General features: G+C 38.2%; 1 protein-coding gene across 9 annotated transcripts in view; it reads right to left on the bottom strand.

The window, feature by feature from the left end:
• ythdc1 (YTH N6-methyladenosine RNA binding protein C1) overlaps positions 1 to 22,230 on the bottom strand; it is a 54,783-nt gene that overhangs the window by 29,999 nt on the left and 2,554 nt on the right. For 2 of the 9 annotated variants that reach the window (XM_072589114.1, XM_072589115.1), the window contains exons 2-8: positions 16,886 to 16,987; positions 15,672 to 16,021; positions 13,935 to 13,979; positions 9,331 to 9,784; positions 7,119 to 7,217; positions 6,981 to 7,034; positions 2,885 to 2,979 (exon numbers count right to left, since the gene is read on the bottom strand). In XM_072589114.1, the coding sequence (XP_072445215.1) occupies positions 2,885 to 2,979; positions 6,981 to 7,034; positions 7,119 to 7,217; positions 9,331 to 9,784; positions 13,935 to 13,979; positions 15,672 to 16,021; positions 16,886 to 16,987 (1,199 nt within the window). Of the gene's footprint in view, positions 1 to 2,884; positions 2,980 to 6,980; positions 7,035 to 7,118; positions 7,218 to 9,330; positions 9,785 to 13,934; positions 13,980 to 14,334; positions 14,432 to 15,671; positions 16,022 to 16,885; positions 16,988 to 22,230 lie in introns of those variants that run through there. The other 7 variants (XM_072589117.1, XM_072589118.1, XM_072589120.1 and 4 more) reach the window with 5 other exon arrangements.

Here is a 22,230-nt window from a genome sequence, read left to right as displayed (position 1 = left end):
ATTTGCAAATTTTCTCCCAATTTAGAGAAAAGTACATGCCTCTATTCTTTCTACCAAAGTGCATGACCTCACACTTTCCCACAGTGTACTCAATCTGCCACTTTTGTCCACTCTCCTAACCTGTCCAAATCCTTCTGCAGCCTCCCTGTCTCCTCAATGCCATCTGTCCCTCCACCTAGCTTTGTATTGTCTGCAGACTTCACCAGAATGCCATCAGTTCCTTCATCTAGGTAGTTAAAGAATAAAGTGAAAATTTGTGGTCCCAACACTGAGCCTTGTGGAACTCCACTTGTCACCAGTTGCCATCTTAAGGAGGACCCTTTTATTCCCACTTTCTGTGTGACAGCCAAGCTCCTACCCATGCTTGCACCTAGCGTCTAACACCATGGGCCCTTATCATATTCAGTAGCACTGGTGTTATGGCCCACTTTGTGCATGTAGGTTTTTTTGGGTTGGTGATGTCACTTCCTGTTTTTTTCTCATCAGGTGATAGGTGGGATCCAAATCGATGTGCTTGTCGATAAGAGTTCCAGCTGGAATGCCATCCTTTGAATAAACTGCTCTGCCAACCATCCAACCCACTACGGGTCCAATACGTGGCTAACACCTTTGACATCGCTAAACGAAACAAGTCGGGGAAAACTTTCAAGACCATCAATACTATACATAAAATTCACAGAAGAGGAGGAAATCAACAAACTGCCATTCCTTGATGCCACAGTAGAGCGAACATTCAACAGGGAACTTCAAATCAGGGTCTACAGGAAAACAACACGTACGGACCAAACACTGAACAACAGAAGCAATAATCCCAACATTGCATTAGAAATTGCATTAGAACATTATTTCAACGAGCCACCACACACTGTATCACCAACGAACTACGAAGAGCAAAAGAAAACCACCTATACAGCATATTCACAGGTAGCCAATGAACTCAGTCTTCTGATTTCTCAGCAACAAAACCAAACAACCAGACAAAATGCAAGGTTTGTGAAGGTTTTTAGCTCAGGTTGAGGTTTAGGGTGTAGGTTTGCTCGCTGAGCTGTAGGTTTGATATCCAGACGTTTCATTACCTGGCTAGGTAACATCATCAGTGGCGACCTCCAAGGGAAGCAAAGCGAAGCTGTTGTCTCCTGCTTTCTATTTATATCTTTCTTTTGGATGGGGTTCCTGGGGTTTTGTGGTGATCATGCGTAAAGAATGCTGGCACATTTTCTCTCCAGAATTAGGGTTCTGGGGTTTTGTGGCAATCATGGTACCAAGAACAACCAACCCACAAAAAGGCATGACTCACTGTACTAGTATCCTTACACACAGGTGAGGAAGGTCACTACTCTGACTGTGATAATACATCCATCCTAGGACAACCCAAACAGATAGGCACAAGAATTCCTAGAGGTATGGCATTCCGACCAGAACTCTATCAACAAACACATCAATTTGGATCCTATCCATCACCCTCTGAGAAAAACAACAGGAAATGACATCACCAACCCAAGGAAGCCTAAACACAAATAGAAAGCAGGACATAACACCAGTGCTTCACTGGAGGTTCACTGATGATGTTAGCCAGTAGGGTGACAAAACACCTGAAAATGAACCTTCCGACTCAGCGAGCAATCTTACACCCAGAACCTCAACCTGAGCTACAATCTGTTCCAAACTCGCTAATAAGGAAGACATTGAAGACTAACAATGTATACCTGTACTCCCATTGTTATACTGTTCTTAAATTATTTTTAAAAGCTTTATTTGATTCACATTAAGAAAACGAATATTTCGCTGAGTGTCAATTATTCAGTTTTAAATGAAAGCACTGTCTTGCCAAAATGCTGATAAAGTGATTACAGCTCAGTTAACTGAACAAGCAGATTTTAAATGATCTCTATTTTGTATATGGTATTTAATGCACAAGAGCAAAACCAAAAGAAACCACAGACAAAATGAAAAGACAATAGCTCAAATCATGAAAGCCAGAAATTGAAACACTCACTGCAATTGACAGCTGCAATGACATTAGAAGTTTGGGAATAGATTTCTGTTTGAATGTGGAACTTCTGGCTAGCCAGAATTAAGTATCTGTGACAGATGTATTTTGAAAAGTTACTGGACTAAGGGCAGACAGTACAAGGGAATCAATACAGAACCCTAATTCTGGAGAGTAAATGTACCAGCATTCATTACGCATGATCAAGCTAAATCAGCTGCAGCACAAGATCCTACTGTGACAAATTCATGTTACAAAGTGTCAATGTTAACCAATCTGAGGGACTGTAGTTCAAACAGATTGGATGACATGTGACTAGTCTCTACACTACTTTTATGCTATTTCTCTCACTTCAGTTGGCTTATATGAAGCTAGCACTTTATGTCTGGCTCAGACTAGCACCCATACTACTATTTTCGCCACGTGGCACATTTAGATTTGACTTGTAGAAAAGGCAACTTTCAATCTTGCAAGATGAGCCAGTTGAAGGGATCAACCACTTCTTTTAGTTTTGTCCTTCAGGCTGAATTCAGTCATTGCCATACTGTCATCATAACAGGAACAAAACCAGAGATAACTGCCACCTCTGAGTATGGCCTGAATCCAACATTGTGAACTAGGTGCAAGATCCAAATTAAAAATGATTGCACAAATGTTATAACAATGACCATCAAATTTCAGTGACTGGCCAGAACACTACAGAGACAACTTAGTACTTATAAACATATACAAATTGAGAACACAAGAACTCAGAAAATGTTAGATACCATACACAAACTGATTAACTTCACAAATTAGAGGCAAACACAACCAACGTTAAAACACAAAGTTTGTGTATGCTGTGCAAAGTACAGTTGGGTTCATTTCAGTAATATCCAGTACACAAGACAATACCTTTGCTTTTGCCAGGGATACATTCTCATGGTTATTGCTTTTTATGAGGAAAAATCGTGCATCTCGAAGAATATACTTCAGTTTACTAGTTTGATCTGTAAAAACGCAAACAAAAAATTACTTGATTGCAAATAGCAGCATTAACAACTGCAGACTTATTATGTTTGACGACTTCTGTTCAGATACGTTGACTTTGTACCAGGACGTAAATAATGCATATGCTACCGTTCAATATTGAAAAGCAATTTTAATGAAAGAACTGTCAGGATTATTTGAAGAGAAAAGTCAGAGGTGCAGTACAACAGAACAAAGCAGTCCTTGTGGTGCTATAAGTAATTAATTTGAATAAGTTCTTCATATCAGCTGTAAAAGTTCAAAATGAAATAAAATCAAACACACTTGCTGAAATTCCAAGACAGCCAAGGGAAACAATTCTGAACTACAAACTTTTGACAGCCATCATAAATTAAGGACAAAAAACAAAGTTGGAAGTATTCACGATTACTCATTTGAAGAACATCAGCAGAATGGAACAATCTCCTTCTGGCTTGTACGTTTGCGAATAATCTCCTTGATATGAACCCACTCAAGTGAAAGTTCACTACTGCACTAGAAAATAAAGGGACAGAACATTGCTACAACTTAGAGGTCATCTCTCTACACTACCTGTAAATCTATGTTTTTTTTGTTGACAGGGAAAACTCCCCACATACGAAATGGGTTGACCTATATGGTCAAGATATGCAGCTGGCTACACACCATCTAAAATGTGCAAAGAATTAACAAATATTATGAACAGGCCCCAATTATTTAACATGAAAGTAACATACACAAGTAAACTCAGTGGACTAAAGCTGCATTTTAAACATTAAAAGCATAATTAAACCTCAATTTGTGATCACATCCTTACCATATTTCTAATCGTCAATAACACCAGCCATCATTTCCATAGTTGATATTGCCAAAAGCATTCTTCCTTAGAAATGCAAGAAAGTTGGCAAGTTTACTGGATCAATTGTGTTAGAATCTGAATTTTAAAAAACTGGGTTTGAAATTGAAGCCAAACTGTACAAAGAAGGTAATATATTTGCAGCCACAAACTTGTTAAAATAAACAGTTTGAATCTAGATGGCTTGTCAATTTTGATAGCATTAAACCTGCTTCCATAGTTCCACACCAATAGTATCAACCATGGAAGCTGACAATTACAAAATAATACATAGAATAGCTACTATTTTCAGCAAGGTTATTTAAGTATTGTTTAGCAATTTTTCTTGTTGCCAGCTTTCTACCACTCCCAATGCAACAACTAGTGTTTACAATCTCTGAGACAGGACACCTTCTTGCGGATCGTTTTAGAAAACATCGCAGGGACACCCGTACCCACCAACCCACCACCCCGTGGCCAAACACTTCTGCTCCCCCTCCGACTCAGTCAACAACATGCAGGTCCTGGGCCTCCTCCACCACGACGCCTGGAGGAGGAGCGCCTCATATTCCGCCTTGGGACCCTGCAACCACACGGGATAAATGTGAATTTCAATAGTTTCCTCATTTCCCCTCCCCCCACATTATCCCAGTCCCAAGCCTCGAACTTGGCACCACTCTCCAGACCCCTCCATCACTGCCCCTCTGACCTATCATGTTCTCTCTGACCTTCATCCACCAACTCCGCCCAACCCCACCCCCTCCTATTAATCTCTCAGCACCGGCCTACAAGTCTCATTCCTGATGCAGGGCTTATGCCTGAAATATCGATTCTCTTCTCTTCTCTTCGGATGTTACCTGACTGGCTTCGCTTTTCCAGCTCCATATTCTCAACAGTGTTTACAATCTACCAGGGCAACTTCATGTCCCAACAGACTAGACTTAAACAAACATCAAGCTGATTTTCGAAAGAAATGTGCAATTTCTCTGCCACAGTCAAATCTAAAGAGTTGCAAACAAATTCAATGTAAAAGTTATTAAATGTTGTCAGCCACGTTTGTGAAATTTGAGTTAACTTATGAAATGTAATACTACTTAATGTCAAATGCAATTGGTTCACCTTAACAAGGTATTTACAACTCCTCAAAAGAAATCTAAGGTGCCATGTTAATGAAAAGGATTGAAAACAAATTTTTAAAACTGGTCATCATTTCTACAAAAAAAACTGATTTATTATAGCAATATTTCAATTTAGTAACAGCCAACTTGGAAATGCTGTGAAATCAAAAGCTGTGAATCCAAGACAATGTAACAACCAATTGAAAAAATAACCAAGAGCAGGGTGCAACATGGCCATAATAGCTACTGTTAATCTCACCACATAAGTACATCAATTATGGCAGTTCAATAAAATGATCAATAAAAGCAAAGACAAAATCTAATTAGTTTTAGTTTTGCAGCCCTATCCTCTTTCAAGAATTGGCAAAAATAACATTGATTACAAAACAATATTTTCAGTTAGAACAGTATATTGTTAGCAAGAGGAAACAGAACAAGATGACTTAAAGCATAAAAAAGGTTAATTACAATATTCAAGCTCTTTTTCTAGAGTTCAGAATGCAGGAGTTACTCCAAAGCCTTTAAACTATAACCCACACGTTGCAATGCTACACAATTTCTTGAACCCCTATTTTAAAATTCATTCATTTGGTAATAGATAAGCAATATTTCTTGAGAACTCAAGCTCATGACACGCTAATACTGGCCAACGACTTCAAGAGACAGTTGTACAATCATGTTGAAGAATCTACAGTTTGTGCAGAAGGGAGTTTGGAAAATAAAGAGCATGAAAGCATGGGAAGGGCTAAAGCACAAAGACCATTGGCGATCTGTTGCAAGGTGTCTGTGGAATGCTACACTAGTCAAAAGGTCACTGTGGCAGGATGGGATAAGAATAGTGGAATGCTCCTACACCAATTAGCAGAGTATGGTTGGGGCTGAAAGGTCACTATGGTGGGATGAGATAACAACAGTTGGTAAAGTCAGCCTCACCTGCTAAATATCATCATGGCAGGTTGGGACAGGGCGTGACAATAAATATTTAGGACTTGACAATAAATATCTAATTAATAATTGGTAGAGTCAGCCTGCTTAAGACCCTTGACAATAAATATCTAATCAGTAGTTGTATGGTCAGCTTGGGACAGGAGGCCTTTGTGGTAGATGAGATAGCTAAATATCTCATCATGACAGGTTAGTCTAAGATGGGAGATCATTGTGGCAGAGGTGACAGTAAAATATCTAATCATGACATTAGAATAATATCAAGTAGAATGTAGGACAAGCCATAGTGGCAGAAGTAGAAGAGATAATGGGAACTAACATCACTGGTTTATTGTATAGCTGGAGTAAGGTAATTCTGATTAACATAGTTGGGCAAGCTTATAGGGTGTCTTCACATGATTAAATAAAAGGTATAAAGAGCCACGGACCATGAGGTTTGGGGGCATTCAAGAATTTGCTTTCTGTGTGTGATGGTTTTTTGTTTGCAATAAAAGACCTACTCCTTGAAGAATACTCTGCGTCTCCTGGTGATTCTCTACATTTTCTCCACGACAGGAGCAGAGAGGATACATGAAATTCATAGTAGAGTAAAATCCCCAATGTTTAGACAGCAATCACCTCAAATAAATCACCTGAACAATATCTGCATTAGTAAGCTGCCATGAGAAAAGTGTCATTACAGCTGGGCTAACAACAGTGTCATTAGAATATTAGCCCAAGACATACATTCTGAACGATGCTCCACAGACTGAGTAATTGAAATAATCTAAATTAAAATAAAAGAATTTCTGCACTTGCACCGAGAATTAGCAGTGTCCTTATTGAGGTTTACATTGAATGCTGTCCATCAGAAGTGACAGAAATCAGCCAATGCAATTTAGCAACATTTCCTTTGACTATTAAACTGCCAGTTTACAGTTGAGGTTTATAAATTATGAAGCACTGCAACTTCAGTAAACAAAACATACAATATTTTAAACCTGAGTGCATAAAAGCCATAGATGTTGAGTATGACACTTAACCTATCAGCTGCTTTTCAAGCTTTTCAACAGCACATTGAGAGCGTGCTGCCTTATGCTAACCTCTAAGCTAGTCGTTTCCATACCTTTACGAACTGCACGCACAGATGATGACAGCTTCTCATGTTTCTTCTCTGATCCTGCATTATAGTACACAAAACCCATTAGGCCCTTGCTGTTTAAGCTCCATACACAACAAGTTCCAAATGAAACACAAAACATACCTGCATACGAATCGGATGCTGAGCTTTCACTCCTATCAAACACAATTGGAGAAATGTCTCTAGATCGCTTTTTCTTCTCCTTTTTATCTGTCTCATCGTCTGAAGAAAAGTTAATTTGTAACAATTCTATTTAATGAATCTAAGAATCACAGACTGCAGTATGATGATGGGGGTTGAAAATTCCACTAAATTTGGTCTAGACCTGTTGAAAATTACAGATCAATAAAGTTTTTATAAACTGAGCCATACTGTTTCAGAGTCCAATATCGGCAGCTAGGCACATACTCTGCACTCTAGCGCTTTTACGGGCTTGAAAATATACGGTGTCTTCACATTATTACAGAGCCAATTTAAAACAAAAAACCGAAGCTAAGATTAACCAATTTTATAAATCCTTGTTTTGCCATGAAATTTTGTGTTTCAATTGAACTGTTCAGTTAACAAAACAAAAGTTGTTGCTTTAATTACATTGCTCCCACTGGTGGAGTACCAACATTACATTAACAATGATATGGCTGAGAAACCAAACACTGCTGCAGAATAGGGAAAGTACTGTTCCATGCTCATGTATGGAATGTTTTGGTTACTTGCCTGATACATTATTTAGGTCTTCAGGAATACAGCACTTATTAAATGGGAAAAATGTCATATCTCCAAAGCTAACTTTAAAAAACAAGGTCTGGCAAAGTGTAAAAAATAATTTTTCACCTCTAACATTGGGCTCAAATTTAGCCTAGAATTATTATTTGAATGACTCCTGGTCTATAAAAGATAGTTTGAATAGCCTTAGTCCAGTTCCAAGAATGCACATATTCACAACACGATTTGACAGTAGTCATAAAGCCACAGATTGGCAAATGTAGGAAACAAAAGTGCAAAGGTCATGCAGCAAGTGCTTTGCCGAAGCTCTGGTTAAAGCACATTACTGGGCAGAATAGAGGGATGTCACTCTGCATCTGCCCAATAAAGAAAGTGGCCCGCCACAGTATGAGGAAATTGAACTGTGAAGGAATTATGATGCAAAACAAAAAATGATGATACAGAGGAATATCTGAACCCAAGGTTCGAGAATTTTCAAAAACACAGAAGACAATTTAATTAACATGGGGACAGAATGAGAACCAGGTAAGTTAAATATGCAAACCAAGATGGTTGATGTTGTTAGGAACTACTTCTTAACTAGTTTAACCACAGGAGGTTCAGGAAGTTCAATTTAATTGCTGCCCACTAAAAAGTTAACGCTAACAAGAATACTATAGAATTCTGTGGAAAAACGTAGGCAAAATTACACACCAAAACATTATAGAATTTCCTGTTTTATCATAATCTGTAGGTTACACCAAGTGGTTGCAATTAAGTAGCTTCATCTGTATAATATTCCTCTCTTGTGCATCAGTCCAGCCTCACCAACCAAATTGTCCACTATATTAATGAGTATAGTGGCCAATCTCATATTTCCAATTTTCAACCCCCTCAATCATTGTATATTTGGCACTTATTCCCACTCCCCGACAAACAAAAAAGGGACCATCTTTCTATGTGTATTATATTGTAATTCTGATTAATCTCATTGCCATAAGTCACAAAACAAGTGAGTTTTACTATCAAATTGTAAGCTTCAGTGAACACAACTGAAAATACTAGCTAAAAGAAAAACACAGATTAGGACACAAGTTGATGCATCTTCTTAGAAGGTGAAAGTGTGGAGTGCAGATGCTGGAGATTAGAGTCAACAGTGTGGTGCTGGAAAAGAACAGCAGGTCAGGCACTACCAGGAATGGGCTTTTGCCTAAAACGTCAATCCTCCTGCTCCTCAGACGCTGCCTGACCTGCTGTGCTTTCCCAGCACCATACACACTCATTGTCTCAGAATGCTGCATGGCATAGAAGTAGGTACAATTTCATTTCTCCCTCACTAGAATCCATTTTCATGTTGTGCCTATCTATTAGATAAGAACTGGTACATTCACAAACAGATCTGGAAACTACTGATCTTAAAAACAAAATCCAGTCAGAATGTCTAATTGTAGATTTCCAAATGGGTACAATTCCTACACTGCAGTGATTTTAAGGTCAGCTTTCTAAACTAAGATTTTCCAACTTTTCAAACAGAAACTGAAAACACGAACCTTCCAGCAATAAATATAAGCAAAATGAATGGATTTTACATTAAGTTAAATGCCAAACTTGCATTTACAGCCATGTAACATACCTGATGCATCAGAACCAGATCTGGTAACAGATTCTCCATCAGTAAATGAGACAGACTCTGATTCAGAATCACTGGCTTCACTACGTGTATCGTAATCCTGCTCGTGACCTTCTTCCTTGCTTTCTCTTGGATCTCTTTCTCTGAAATCATCCTGTTCAGATATATCCTGTTCATATTCTTCCTCCTCTGCTTCTTCCTCCTCCTCTTCCTCCTCCTCCTCTTCCTGCTCCTCTTCTTCCTCCTCTTCATCCTCCTCTCCTTCTTTCTCTTCCTCAGCATCATCATCATCAGGTATCATAATGTCTACTGTCTCATCTTGATTTTCTTGCTCTTCAGATGAAGTATTGCCTTCAGTTTCAACATCAGCTTCAGACTGATAATCGGACTGAATTTCTTCTTTAGAAGAATGACTTGTTCTATGCACTTTCATACTCTCAAGATTACGTAAAGCCACCTGCATTAAAAGCAGATAGTTGATTAAATAGTTTGTGAAAAATATATAGCATCAAGACATACAATTTATTAATATTAATAGTGTTTTCATTGTGTAAAAAAAATCGTTTGATTCAAAATATAACAAAAATGAATGCTCTACAATTGGCAAAATTGACTTGAAAGCATTAACGGCCCAATGCTCAGCAAATTGTAAATTACATCCTTGGAATTAAACCCAAGTGCCTCAAAAATTGTATTTTCTTTATTTTGTATCAGACTTAACATTCTAAGCGAATAACTTTAATACAGGTAGTCCCCAAAGTCCATTTGCAAGCTTATTTGTGTGCATGTGAAATTACAATGCAAAAGAATCTAAAGGAGCCATTCACAAGTACAGGAAATGCTTATATCGGGTCTTGAAAATTATGGCCCTATATGAGATAGGTGTTTGCATGCACAAGCTTTCATTAAGTTGGAAATTCATAAATCAGGGACCTCCTCTACACTTTAAAAAGATCAAAAATACATATAACAATCCACAATATCTGGCAAAAAAAACTACTTTACCCATAACCAATAATTTACAACACTTCTTAAAAAGGGAAAGATGTTGCTGAAGCTTTGACTTACATTTAGCGAGACAAATGCAGGAATACCAAATTTCAAATTTCCACAACAATTTATATTACAACAGAAAGGGCTTGCTGATGGCTGAGATGTTGCTGTGCAACACAGATATCTCAAAAAGGGGACAGTGCTTGCAGAGACAGTACTAAGGCATATCACTCCTGTGGTGTTATTAATGAGCCACATGTCAAGCTGAACTGATTTGATTAGGCTGGCTATCAGCATGACATCATACAAACATTTAAGAGTAGATGCTTTGCATTTTGTTCTAAGTCTGGCCTAGTTGACTGTGGACTGTACTTGGTGGTATGGTGGGGGTGTGGGAAGGAATCCAGAGACCTAGGACGATCCTCTAGGGAAGGAAGGCTCAAATCCCACCATGTCAGCTGGTGGATTTGAATTTAATTAACTGTTCAATCTGGTGCTGCTCAGTGGCCAGGGAAGTATCAATTGTCAAAAACCAATTGGATTCACTTTAGAGAAGGAATCTGCTATCCTAACCTAACCCACACAGTATGGTCAGTTCTTGCCTTACATCTGAAATGGCATAGCAGTCCATATAGTGCAAAAGCATAGAGATGGGGAGTAAACGCAGACCTTGCAAGTGATGGTCAAAACTTATACAATAAAAATATCGCAAACAGTCAAAGCAATAGGGCAGTTTGATACAATCATTGGGACAAATAGACATCACACCGAATTTCAGACATGAAATTACTCAGGATTAACAGCAGGATCCTATATTGGAAAGCAGAATTCAAGGTATCACTGTCTAGTAGCAGAACAAAACAATTAACTTAATGTTCCAGGGCAAATCAGAATCAGAAATGTACAGCATGAAAACAGACCTTTTGGTCCAACTCATCCATGCCAACCAGATATCCTAAATTAATCTACCCCCATTGCATGCATTTGGCCAATATCCCTCTAAATCCTTCCGACTCATGTAGCCATCCAGATGCCTCTTAAATGTTGTAACTGTACTAGCCTCCACCACTTCCTCCAGCAGCTTGTTTCACACATGTACCACTCTCTATATAAAAATGTTGCCCCTTGGATCCCTTTTAAATCTTTCCCTTTTCACCTTAAACCTAGGCACTCTAGCTCTGGACTCCCCCACTCCAGGGAAAAGACCTTGGTTATCACTCTTTCCATGCCCTGCGTGATTTTATAAACTGCTGTAAAGTCACCCCTCAGCCTCAGACGCTCCAAAGGAAATAGCTTCAGCCTCTCCCTATAGCTGAAATCCTCCGGCCCTGGCAACATTCTTGTAAATCTTTTCTGAATCTTTTCAAGTTTCACAACATCATTCTTATAGCAGGGATACCAGTATTTCACACAGTATTCCAAAAGTGGTCTAACCAATGTCCTGTACAGCCACAACATGACCTCCCAACTCCTATAATCAATGCACTGATCGATAAAGGCAAACAAACCAAAAACCTTCCTCACTATCCTGTCTGTTTGGGAATCCACTTTTAAGGAACTATGAACATGCATTCTGAGGTCTCTTTGTTTAGCAACACTCCCCAGGATCTTACCAATAAGTGTCGAAGTCCTGCTCTGATTTGCTATTCCAAAATGCAATACCTCACATTTACCCAAGTTAAACTCCATCTACCACTCCTCAGCCCATTGGCCCATCTGATCAAGGTCCTATTGTATTCTGAGGGAACCTCCTTCACTGTCCACTACACCTCCAATTTTGGTGTCAATCGGCAAACTTACTAACTATACCTCTATGTTTAACTCTAAATCATCCAAATGAATGATGAAAATCAGTGGGCGCAGCACCAATCCTTGTGGAAAAGCCATGCTATCACTAATAAATTCCTACAATTCCAGATACATGTGAATCCCGCCCCTTAAAATCCCTTCCAACTACTTACGCACTACTGATGTCAGACTCACCAGTCTACAGTCCGTTGGTTTTTCCTTATCACCTTTTTTCAATACTGGCACCATGTTAGCCAACCTCCTGTCTTCTAGCACTTCATCTGTAGCTATCGATGATACAAATAGCTCAGCAGGGGACCCAGCAATCACTTTCCTAACTTCCCGCAGAGTTCTAGAGTACACCTGATCAGGTCCCAGGGATTTATCCACCTTTATGCATTTTAAGGCATCCAGCACCACTACCTCTGTAATATGGACATTTTTCAAGATATCGCTATTTATTTCCCCAGTTCTCTATTTCCATAGACTTTGCGACAGTAAACACCAATGCAAAATACTCATTTATTACCTCCCCCATCTCCTATCTTTCCAGACATATCGGCTAGGCTGCCTTTTTAAGAGGCCCTAATCTCTCCCTATTACACTTTTGTCCTTAATGTATCTTACCTTGAGGTAGATAACATACTTTTGAGTTGCAGAGGTGGTAAACTTTGGCCTGTTTGAGAGTCTGGCCAAACAACCAAGTGATCAGGACAGCAATTGTTCGGCAAGGTTGTTTTAATGCACAGTTACTGCTCAGAGTTTGTAAAGAAACCAAATTGCTGGGATTCTATTGAAGATCATTCGGATTTTAAGAATCCTTTAACTTGAATACTGCAAACAGAGCATTTAAATGTTGTAAATACGTATGTGGTATTGGGCGAGGGCTCATTCCATCAAAAAACACTGAATCCAGAGGGAGTTCCAAGGGGATGCTTTTGTCAGTCCGAAACACCCCTACCTACTGCATTACTGTGCAATTTGAATAAGAACCTCAATGCTGGTACAATGCCAGGTACACAGGAAAAACACCCTAAAGATTGGTTGATTGAATCAAATGTGTTCCTTGGCTGTTCACAACAGACCGAGTATATTATACTCAACAAACCGTCTCTCAAAATACCTGTGAGAAGGGATTCCACGTTTGGACAACAAAAACAATTCAGACTATGCTTCCATCTAAATTAACCAATTTAAATCGGCTCAAAATGTGGCTCATTTATGTTTGCTACAAACGACACGCGCAGGGACCTGTTCTCTGCAAACTACACAAAGTATCTTCAAAATTTAAATTTACCTGGAAGCAGGGTACACTTATGTACACTGATTACATGGTCAGTGGCAATACCTCAACCAGAGTCAGTTACCACTTGACATCTCTTTACTCCTGCAGTATATATTGCATTGCAAGTTGAAAATTTGGCATTCTCACAGTTGTTCTAAAGACAAAGCTTCAGAAACATATCAATTATTTTTTATAAAGAAGGCAGATATACAATTAGACAAGTGTTAAGCATACAAAGAATGGTACAGATTTAATAAAATGTATAAAAAATTTACATTTAAAATTCTTAAAACACAATATCTTCATCAAAACAATAAGGTAACAGCTAATGTATCAGGGAACAAAAAACGGAGTCAGGGTTTGCACAGCAGTGAAAAACTAACTGGAACAATGTTTGCAATACACAAGTCGGGGGAGAAAAAAAATTAATATACTCTGCCCACAGCAAGCGCTCCTTGCAAGTATGACCACATATTGCTATAAAATAACATGCCGAGTCACCACACCCAACACCATTGGGGAATATAATTAAAACACATACTGGGTCTGAATCTGATATGCTCTTCAGCTCAAATTTGTTTTCATCCTGTTAAGTTGAAGGGCAACCGTTAAGGACAACATGACACTTTCAAAAGCATATCCCCTTAATGTCATTTACATATTGAAAAACAAACATATTTTTAAAACCACCAACAAGAATTCACAAGTTGAACTAAGTCTCCACACTTCACAGTCACCTTCCGAGCAAGAGAAATTTGTTCAAAGTCAGCAACAATGAGATCATAAAAAAAGGTGCCCAAACGTCAATATACTTTGTTAAGTGCAGCTGTATTAGCCTTCCAGGTGTCATAAAGGCAAAATGCTAATTTCAGAAAGCTAATGACAAAGTAGCATAAACTGTTCAGTAATATTAGGCTTTGTAAACTTTTAGGAATACTTACTTTCTTGCTACAAGTTATGAACTGATTCATATTTTCTGTTGTGTTCAGCAAAACTGCCTGCATATGTGCAATTAAATCAGATCTTTGCAGTCATCTGTAGGCAATAAAAACCTTAACGACAAAACACATTTTCAATTTTCACCATGTACTGTCAACTATTCTGCCAAGCCATGCATCATAATTTTGACACTGCAGGTTTCAACTCCTGATACGCACCATGTTGCTGCCATCACTTTATAATATTAGATTTTACAAATAAAAATCTGGTATTTCAAAGAGAAACTTTGCAACCAATTCAAAAATAATGGAAATGGATAACTAGTTAACTAGCCATGTACCACAATGTGCATGGCACTGCAATGAACTGCCAAAGCAAATATTATATAGGTGTTGGTAAAGTTAATAATTTAAACAATCAGATATCAACATCTCATGATTTAATTCATAGAAACATAGAAAATAGGAGTAGGCCATTTGGCCCCTGAAGTCTGCTCTCCCAATCCTGATCACACCTAATCACCCAACACCCTACCCTGTTTCCACTTTCTTCTTTAGCCCTAAGAACGATACATAATTCCTTAATGTGTTAGTACAACATATACCTCATTTCAGATATCATGGGCAAAACTTAATTTATTACAAAAAATACAATAAGGAAAAAAGCAGAGTTGTTTAAATTAAACAGTAGAGAAATTCTAGAGAATTACACTGGAATGCTTAAGTTTCTTCTGAACCATCACTGTACTAAACAATTAAACACCACTTGATCACAATTCTGGAATACATTTTCCATTTCTCCAAATTTTTCCAGTTCAAAACACGACCAATTTTTCTACCTTCTTTCAAGATACATAATGCATCAAAATTACTCCATCAATTTACCACAAAAATCATTTCAAACTGCTCGTTAGCCTGATTTTTTCGAAACCCTTCTCATCTGGAGCTTTGACTCTGTTCATCTGTTTTGTTCCTCTGGTTCTTCTACATCTGCACCTGTAACTGGGTTGATCTCCAGTCTTCCGTAAGGACAAACAAATCTCCTTAATTACAAGTACCCTCTGGAGAATATTATTCTGCAGATGTGTTAGGGTAGCAAAAACAAATGTATTCATTCAAGATAATTGGTTACAATGGGCTAATTATATATAGAGACAGGACTTGTATATCATTGCACATGCCCAATGCCAACCATCTTGCTCCTATTTAATTGCTATGCACAAGAACTAATGGCTTCTAACAGTGGGTAAATATCAATGAGGACAGGCTGGTCTTTTGCCCCAGAAAAATTACAAAATAGTTAAATACAAATTATTTCAGACAATATAGCTTTGCCTTACCACGTTGTAAGTTTCTGTCCCATCTGGGATTGCTGATTTAATTTTTCTGTCTGACTCTCTTCTTCTGCTTCCCACTTTATCTGTTCGATCTTTCTGTGACTCTCGAGAACTTCCACCTTGGGAATGGTTCTTTCTGTCAGTGCTTGCAGTTTTACTTCGTTCATATCGCTGATATTCATCCTTTTTAAAGGTAGATACATGTCTACCTTTTGAAATAGAAGCTTTTATGTTGTCTCCTGCAGACGGACAAGTTGACCTTTTGCTAACTTGTCGCATTGAATGACTTGAAGATTTCTGTCTTTTCCCATCACCACCGTCAGCCCTCTCTTTTTCATTTTTTCTTTTTGATGCTGTTCAGTAGAGAAGATTAACATCCTTTACATCTTAAAAAATAATCACCATAACAAGCAAAAGAAACAAAGAGCTAAAGGCACTGCAAAAAGTGAGCACATAATAGCTCCATTATAAAGCAACTTCATAACGCCTAAACAAAAAAAATGAATAAATAATGCATGCGCTCTCACAATTTCTTCAGGAATGTATGGTCTCATGTCATGCAACATCATTATTAGTTTAACAACCTAAATCACATTAAGTAACTTTCAGAACATCTAATAAAGGTATAGTGCAATCAAAAGTAGAATTTTGTCAATAGATTGATAAGCCAAGCATGCACACTAAATAGATTGTGACTGGGCTGTAAGTTTGTCCATCACGTAGAAATACAATGTAAAAACTGATGCAATGAGATCACAAATGCTAAGCAATCCAAAAAATGGTGAGGCACATAAAAATCGCCAGATTTTAATTTAAAATCAATTTGTTATCTAAATTAAACTTTTCTTTTCATTAATTAATAGTGAATCAGGACATAAGATCTTGTATCTCCTTAACAATCAAGGGTATTAAAAAGCTGCATTTTAAGCAGCAAACCAAAACATTATGACTGGGAGTCCTGATTTACCAACACTCAAATATGAATGCGATCCCATACAGAGATTTAATTTTAAAGATCTATCATACAAATGCTTCCTGTACTTACAAACAGTAACTTTATATTGTTTGCATTGTGTTCCAACTTGCGAGCAGAGGCAAGAATGGAAATCAGACTGCTTACACGTCCACGTGCTCACAAACCAATGTTTCCCAATCATATTAACTCATAGGAACAATGTGGAACCAACCATGAAACAGAGACCAAGAACCAAAGATACCTTTCTTCTCAGTAATGTCTTGTTCACTTTCAGGATTATAAAGTTCATCGTCTTGGTCAGGAGCTTCTGTCAATATATCATCCAAAACGTTGACTTCACCATCTAAAAAGGAATCAAATTCAATTATCTTAGACTAGTTGCTTTGCAAAACATATATTCAGCATTTTGGTATAATTCTTTTAATGTAATAACAAGGGGTGAATTTCGATCTAAATGGTTATTATTATACTTTCAATCTGGATTTTTCAATTTTGCACCATGAATAGATGCCATTTCCATCCTTAAACATTGTTGGGTCTCCTCTATGCACTCTTTCTGCCACCCACAGAGCCTGCTCCCACAAATTTTTAAGCTTTGTTTCGTTCCCTGCCACCGTAACAATTGATGGACTTGTAGTTATGAGGAAGGATACAGCAAAATATGCTAATTAGAAAGTTAGAGAAACATCTGTATTACACTTCATCTGCTAAGTGTGATATGTGGGAGGTCAAATACAAGAGGCAAATATTCAGTAAATGGCAGGACTATTTGAAGCATTAATATACTGAGGGATCTGCATACAAGTCCATAACTCCCTGAAAGTGGCAGCACAAGTGGATAAGATGGTAAAAGAGACATGAGTATACATGTTGGCAAGTCATGTTGCAGTTGTGTAAAACTTTAGTTAGGTCTCATTTGGAGGATTGTGTGCAGTTCTGGTTGCCACTCTAAAGGAAAGATGTGGAGGCTTTGGAGAAGGTGCAATAGGTTTACCACTATGTTGCCTGAATCAGAGTGTATTTGCGAGGTGACACTGGACAAACAGGTCATTTTCATGACAGCATCGGAGGCAGATGTGTGACTCGATAGAAATACACAAAATTATGAGACATAGATAAGGTAGATAGTCAGTGTCTTTTACCCAGTGTCGAAATGTCAAATATTAGAAAGAATAGGTTTAAGGGGAGAGGGCGAAACTTTAAAGGAGGTGTGAGAGACTTTTCTTTTAAAACAGAGGGTGACAGGTACCTTAAATACATTGTTGTAATCTATGGTTCTATTACCTCCACTGACAATGTTTAATACGTATTTAGACAGACACATGAACAGGTAGGGAATACAGGAATAAGGCACATGTGTAGGTAGATGCGATTAGTTTAGAATTACATCACAACGGGTAAATACCTGGTGGGCTAAAGGGACTGCTCCTATGCTGCACTATTCTACATACTCCCTCTTATAATTCTCCTGTACTAAAAGCTAATATGTCATTAGGCTTCCTAATTCATTGTTGTACCTTTAGTGTTTACTGTAGAATTGGTTCTTCCTGAATAAGACAAGTTCACTCATTTAGGTATTTACTTTCCTGCTTACATGGATAACCACATATCTCCCCAATTTACACTGTACTTAAGTACAAAAGTAAAGAAATACCATTACAAGCACTATCACTCAACTTTCTGCATAAGAGGGGGCTGAAATGCTTCAGTTACAAAAAGCTGGACTCATTCATCTCAACTGTACTAAAATGTTTCAATGTGTTTCATAGGAACATTAAATGAAGTCACAAAAGGAGGTACTAGGGCAGATTATCAAGGCCTTCGCCAATACATACATTTGAATGAGTTACTCAAAACTGATTGGAGCAGCAGAGACACAAGAATTCCTGTGACTACAATGATTTAGACAGATAAGAGCAACATTCTTGGAACATTTGAAAACAAGGATGACAAAATAACCAGAGTCAATGTAGCCAACAAGCACCAGAGACTTGGTATATGTTAAGACACCAACAGTTTACAAATGAGATCAAATAGTCAACTTTAGCCAAAGGAGGCTTTCAACAAATGAACTAAATAAACACATGGATGACATTACAATGGCAGAAGTCAGCAGCCTGGTGAAACGATCTGAATTTCAAATAGTGGCAAAATGCAATACCAAAGTTACAAATTGTTGCAGAAACTGAGTTACAGGAATGACTCAGTGGCTGGGGATTGTGATTTGTATGGCGACAGAAGACAATAATGCCCTTAAAAATATTTAGCTAGAGAAAATTTGTACTGAGCCAGGCGGGTCAAACAAGCAGCATGAGAATTTACGAATGAAAGACTCAAGAAATGTGGTTTTAAGAGTGTCATCAATGCAAATATGTTTTGGAGGGTAGCACGGAATCGAGTAGAAAAAAAGATTGGGAAACACAAGAAGCAAACAGTTTATTTTCCTGCTATTGGGCTGTCATCGCTGTTTCACTAAAACTATCTGAAAAGATAATAGAACAAGGCACATGCAATTCTACCTAGCTAGATTGTTGCGAAAAGGCATTTGAGGAAAACCGTGATCAACTGCTTAAACGTTGCTGACAAATTAAAAGAACAAGGAGGGATCGCTTGTGATACTGTGATATGAATAGAACCTTGACTGGTGTTCCAGCAAAGGTGAGCGTGGCTTGGGAAGCAACAAGTTGGGGGTTCTAGAGGAAAGAAATGTTAGAAATGGGACACTGGTTTGCAAAGACTGACAATGTCAGAGAGAGTAGTTTTACTTTTAGAGAAAGGAGACAAGGATACCAGATATAAAGGAGGACAGTACCTGACGAGAGAGAACCATTGACAATAACAGCTGGCACAAAGGACAACAGGAGACGCTGAAGGGTCAGTGATATAATTTAAACAAAGAACTGCAGATACTGGATGTCTGAAACGGAAATGAACTGTGGAGTAACTCAGGTCTGACATAGGGATACTGGACTCAAAGGGTGAACTAAATTTTTCTGTCCACAGACGCTGCCAAACATGTCAGGTTCCACCAACATTTTCTGTTTCTCTTCTAGATAATCAGTGGTTTGGTAGAAACAGGGACAAAGGAGCACAAGAGGATTAACACAAAGATGAGCTCAAAGAAAGCATATTACAGAACCAAAGTTCCAGGTTGGACAAAAAGGTGCCTGCATCAATAGTTAGTCAAGCTGGGTGAGGAGAAAAGAACAAAGACAGCAGTAATAAGCCATACAAGATGTGACAACCAGATAGAGAATTTCAATAGGAAGTACAGTATCGAAAGTGAAGATAGGAGCGTGGTTATCAATGGTGTTCCAAAGACTATATGCTTAGGTTTCTGTATGAACCGAATGGTGATTTTTCCAGAGGCAGAGACAACAGGAACTGAGGTCAGATGGAGGAAGTTGATGGACAGCAATTTAACAACAGAAAAAAAGGGGCATTGCGATGCAAATGAATGTCATCTATGTTAACCTGTCAAAGCAACTTATAACAAGTCACTGCGAGCAGGATGGAACTGATTTTTGTTTTCATCTTCACATCTCAAACTCACAGGTGGATTATGTGCGAGATAATAACAATTATCGTTAATATGTACACTGGGGAATTTAAGAAACTGAGTATGTATAAATTTGGTTCAATAATAACATGAGCATTGTCAAATAGCAACATTACACAAATGTGCATTGCAGGTGCAGTGCTCAGAGACAATTCCCTAGATCACCTAATGCATGTACTTTCTCACCTGCAACTGAAGCATACATAAACATTATCAAGAAACAATTTGATGTCAACATTCTTTACCAAACAGAAGAAACAATTTTATTTTAATATTTCAGATCTTCAAACCACAATTCCAGATATCCATTTCAAAATATATCTGAGCCTTCTTAGTTTGAAAAGCTTACTTTATCATTCTTTAAATTAACTTTGAGAGATTAAATCAAAACGCAAGCAAACTGCAATTATCTCTGGGAACTTAATGTCCGCAACTGCATATTTTAAATTTTCCATTACAATAGTGGTCAATGTCATTCCCACCGAGCTCCAACTGAAAAATTGACTAATAATAACTTGGAGACAGGGTAATGATAGCACCATCCTGTGCTAAGAGTGTGAACAGATGACAATTTAGTCTCAATACGGAGACAGGAATTGGGATAGCGATTCTGAAAGGTAGTGCAGAACTGGACTCAAAGAGGGGAGAGGACAGAAACAATAGAAAATGGGATGAAGTGTTCACTGGCCCATCAAGCATGCTCTGACATTCATTAAGATCATGACTAATCATCCAACTCAATAACCTGTTCCCACCTTCCTCTACATCTTTTGTGTCCATTATCCCCAAGTTTTAGATCCAACTCCTTCTTGAAGTCATTCACTGTTTTCTGTAGTAGCAAATTCACCACTCACTGGATAAAGCAATTTCTCCTCATCTTAGTCCTAAATAGTTTACCTCATATTCTTAGGGTGTAACTCCTCACTCTGAAGTCACCGACCATCGCTAACAACCTGCCTGCATTTACCCTATCTCGTCCTGTTAGAATTTTCTAGGTTTGTAGAAGTATGATCCTAACTCATTCAAAGGCTCCTCATACATCAGTCCTGCCATTCCAGGTATCAGTCTGGTAAATCATTTGTGCATCCCCTCCATAGCAGGAGCATCCTTCTTCATATAAGGAGACCAAAACTGCACATAGTACTCAGGCGCGGTCTCACTGAGGCCCCATACCTGCAGCAAATTACCCCATTCCTACACTCTAATCTTCTTGCTACAAAGCCCAACATACAATTTTTCTTCTTTAATGCCTGCTGCACTTGTATGCTTTCTCTCAGCATCTACATATTCCATTCACTCAATTTATTGCCAGATAATAATCTCCCTTCATGACCAAAGTGGATCACCTCACATTTATCCACACAATACTGGATGTGACATCATTTACCCACTCTCTCAGATTGTCCAAATCACACTGCATCCTCCACATATCACCCTCACATCCAACTTTGTGTCATCTGTAAATTTGGAAATATTAACTTAGTTCCCACATCCAAATCATTAACATATAGTGGATAGCCATCACTGATCACTGTGGTATTCCATATGCTGCCATTCAGACAAAGGCAGATTTATTCCACCTCTTGTTTCGAATCCACCAACCAGTTTTCTAACCAGGTCAATATACCACCATAACCCTGTGCTTTACTTTTATATGTTAATCTCACATAGAACTTTGTAGAAAGCATTCTAAGAGTGCGAAGAATCCACTAGACCCCTCTCATCACCTCTACTGGTTATATCCTCAAAGAATTCCAGTAATTTGGCTAAATATTTCCTGTCTGTTGATCCATGCCGAATCTATCCAGTTCTGCCACTGTTTTCCAAATGCCCAGTTTTCTCCACCACTGATGTCAGACTGACTGATATATAATTCCCAACCTTCTTTCTAAGTGACTTTTTAAATAGAAGGGTTACATCAACTACCTTTCAATCTGTACAAACTATTCTCGAGTCTATAAAATCTTGGAAGATGACCACCAGCGCACCCACTACTTCTAGGCCACTTCCTTAATCTACATTTTAGG

The sequence above is a fragment of the Chiloscyllium punctatum genome, chromosome 2, assembly GCF_047496795.1.
Source record: "Chiloscyllium punctatum isolate Juve2018m chromosome 2, sChiPun1.3, whole genome shotgun sequence".
NCBI lineage: Eukaryota > Metazoa > Chordata > Chondrichthyes > Orectolobiformes > Hemiscylliidae > Chiloscyllium > Chiloscyllium punctatum.
Note: the sequence above shows the minus strand (reverse complement) of the source record. Positions and strands in the feature narration are given on the sequence as shown.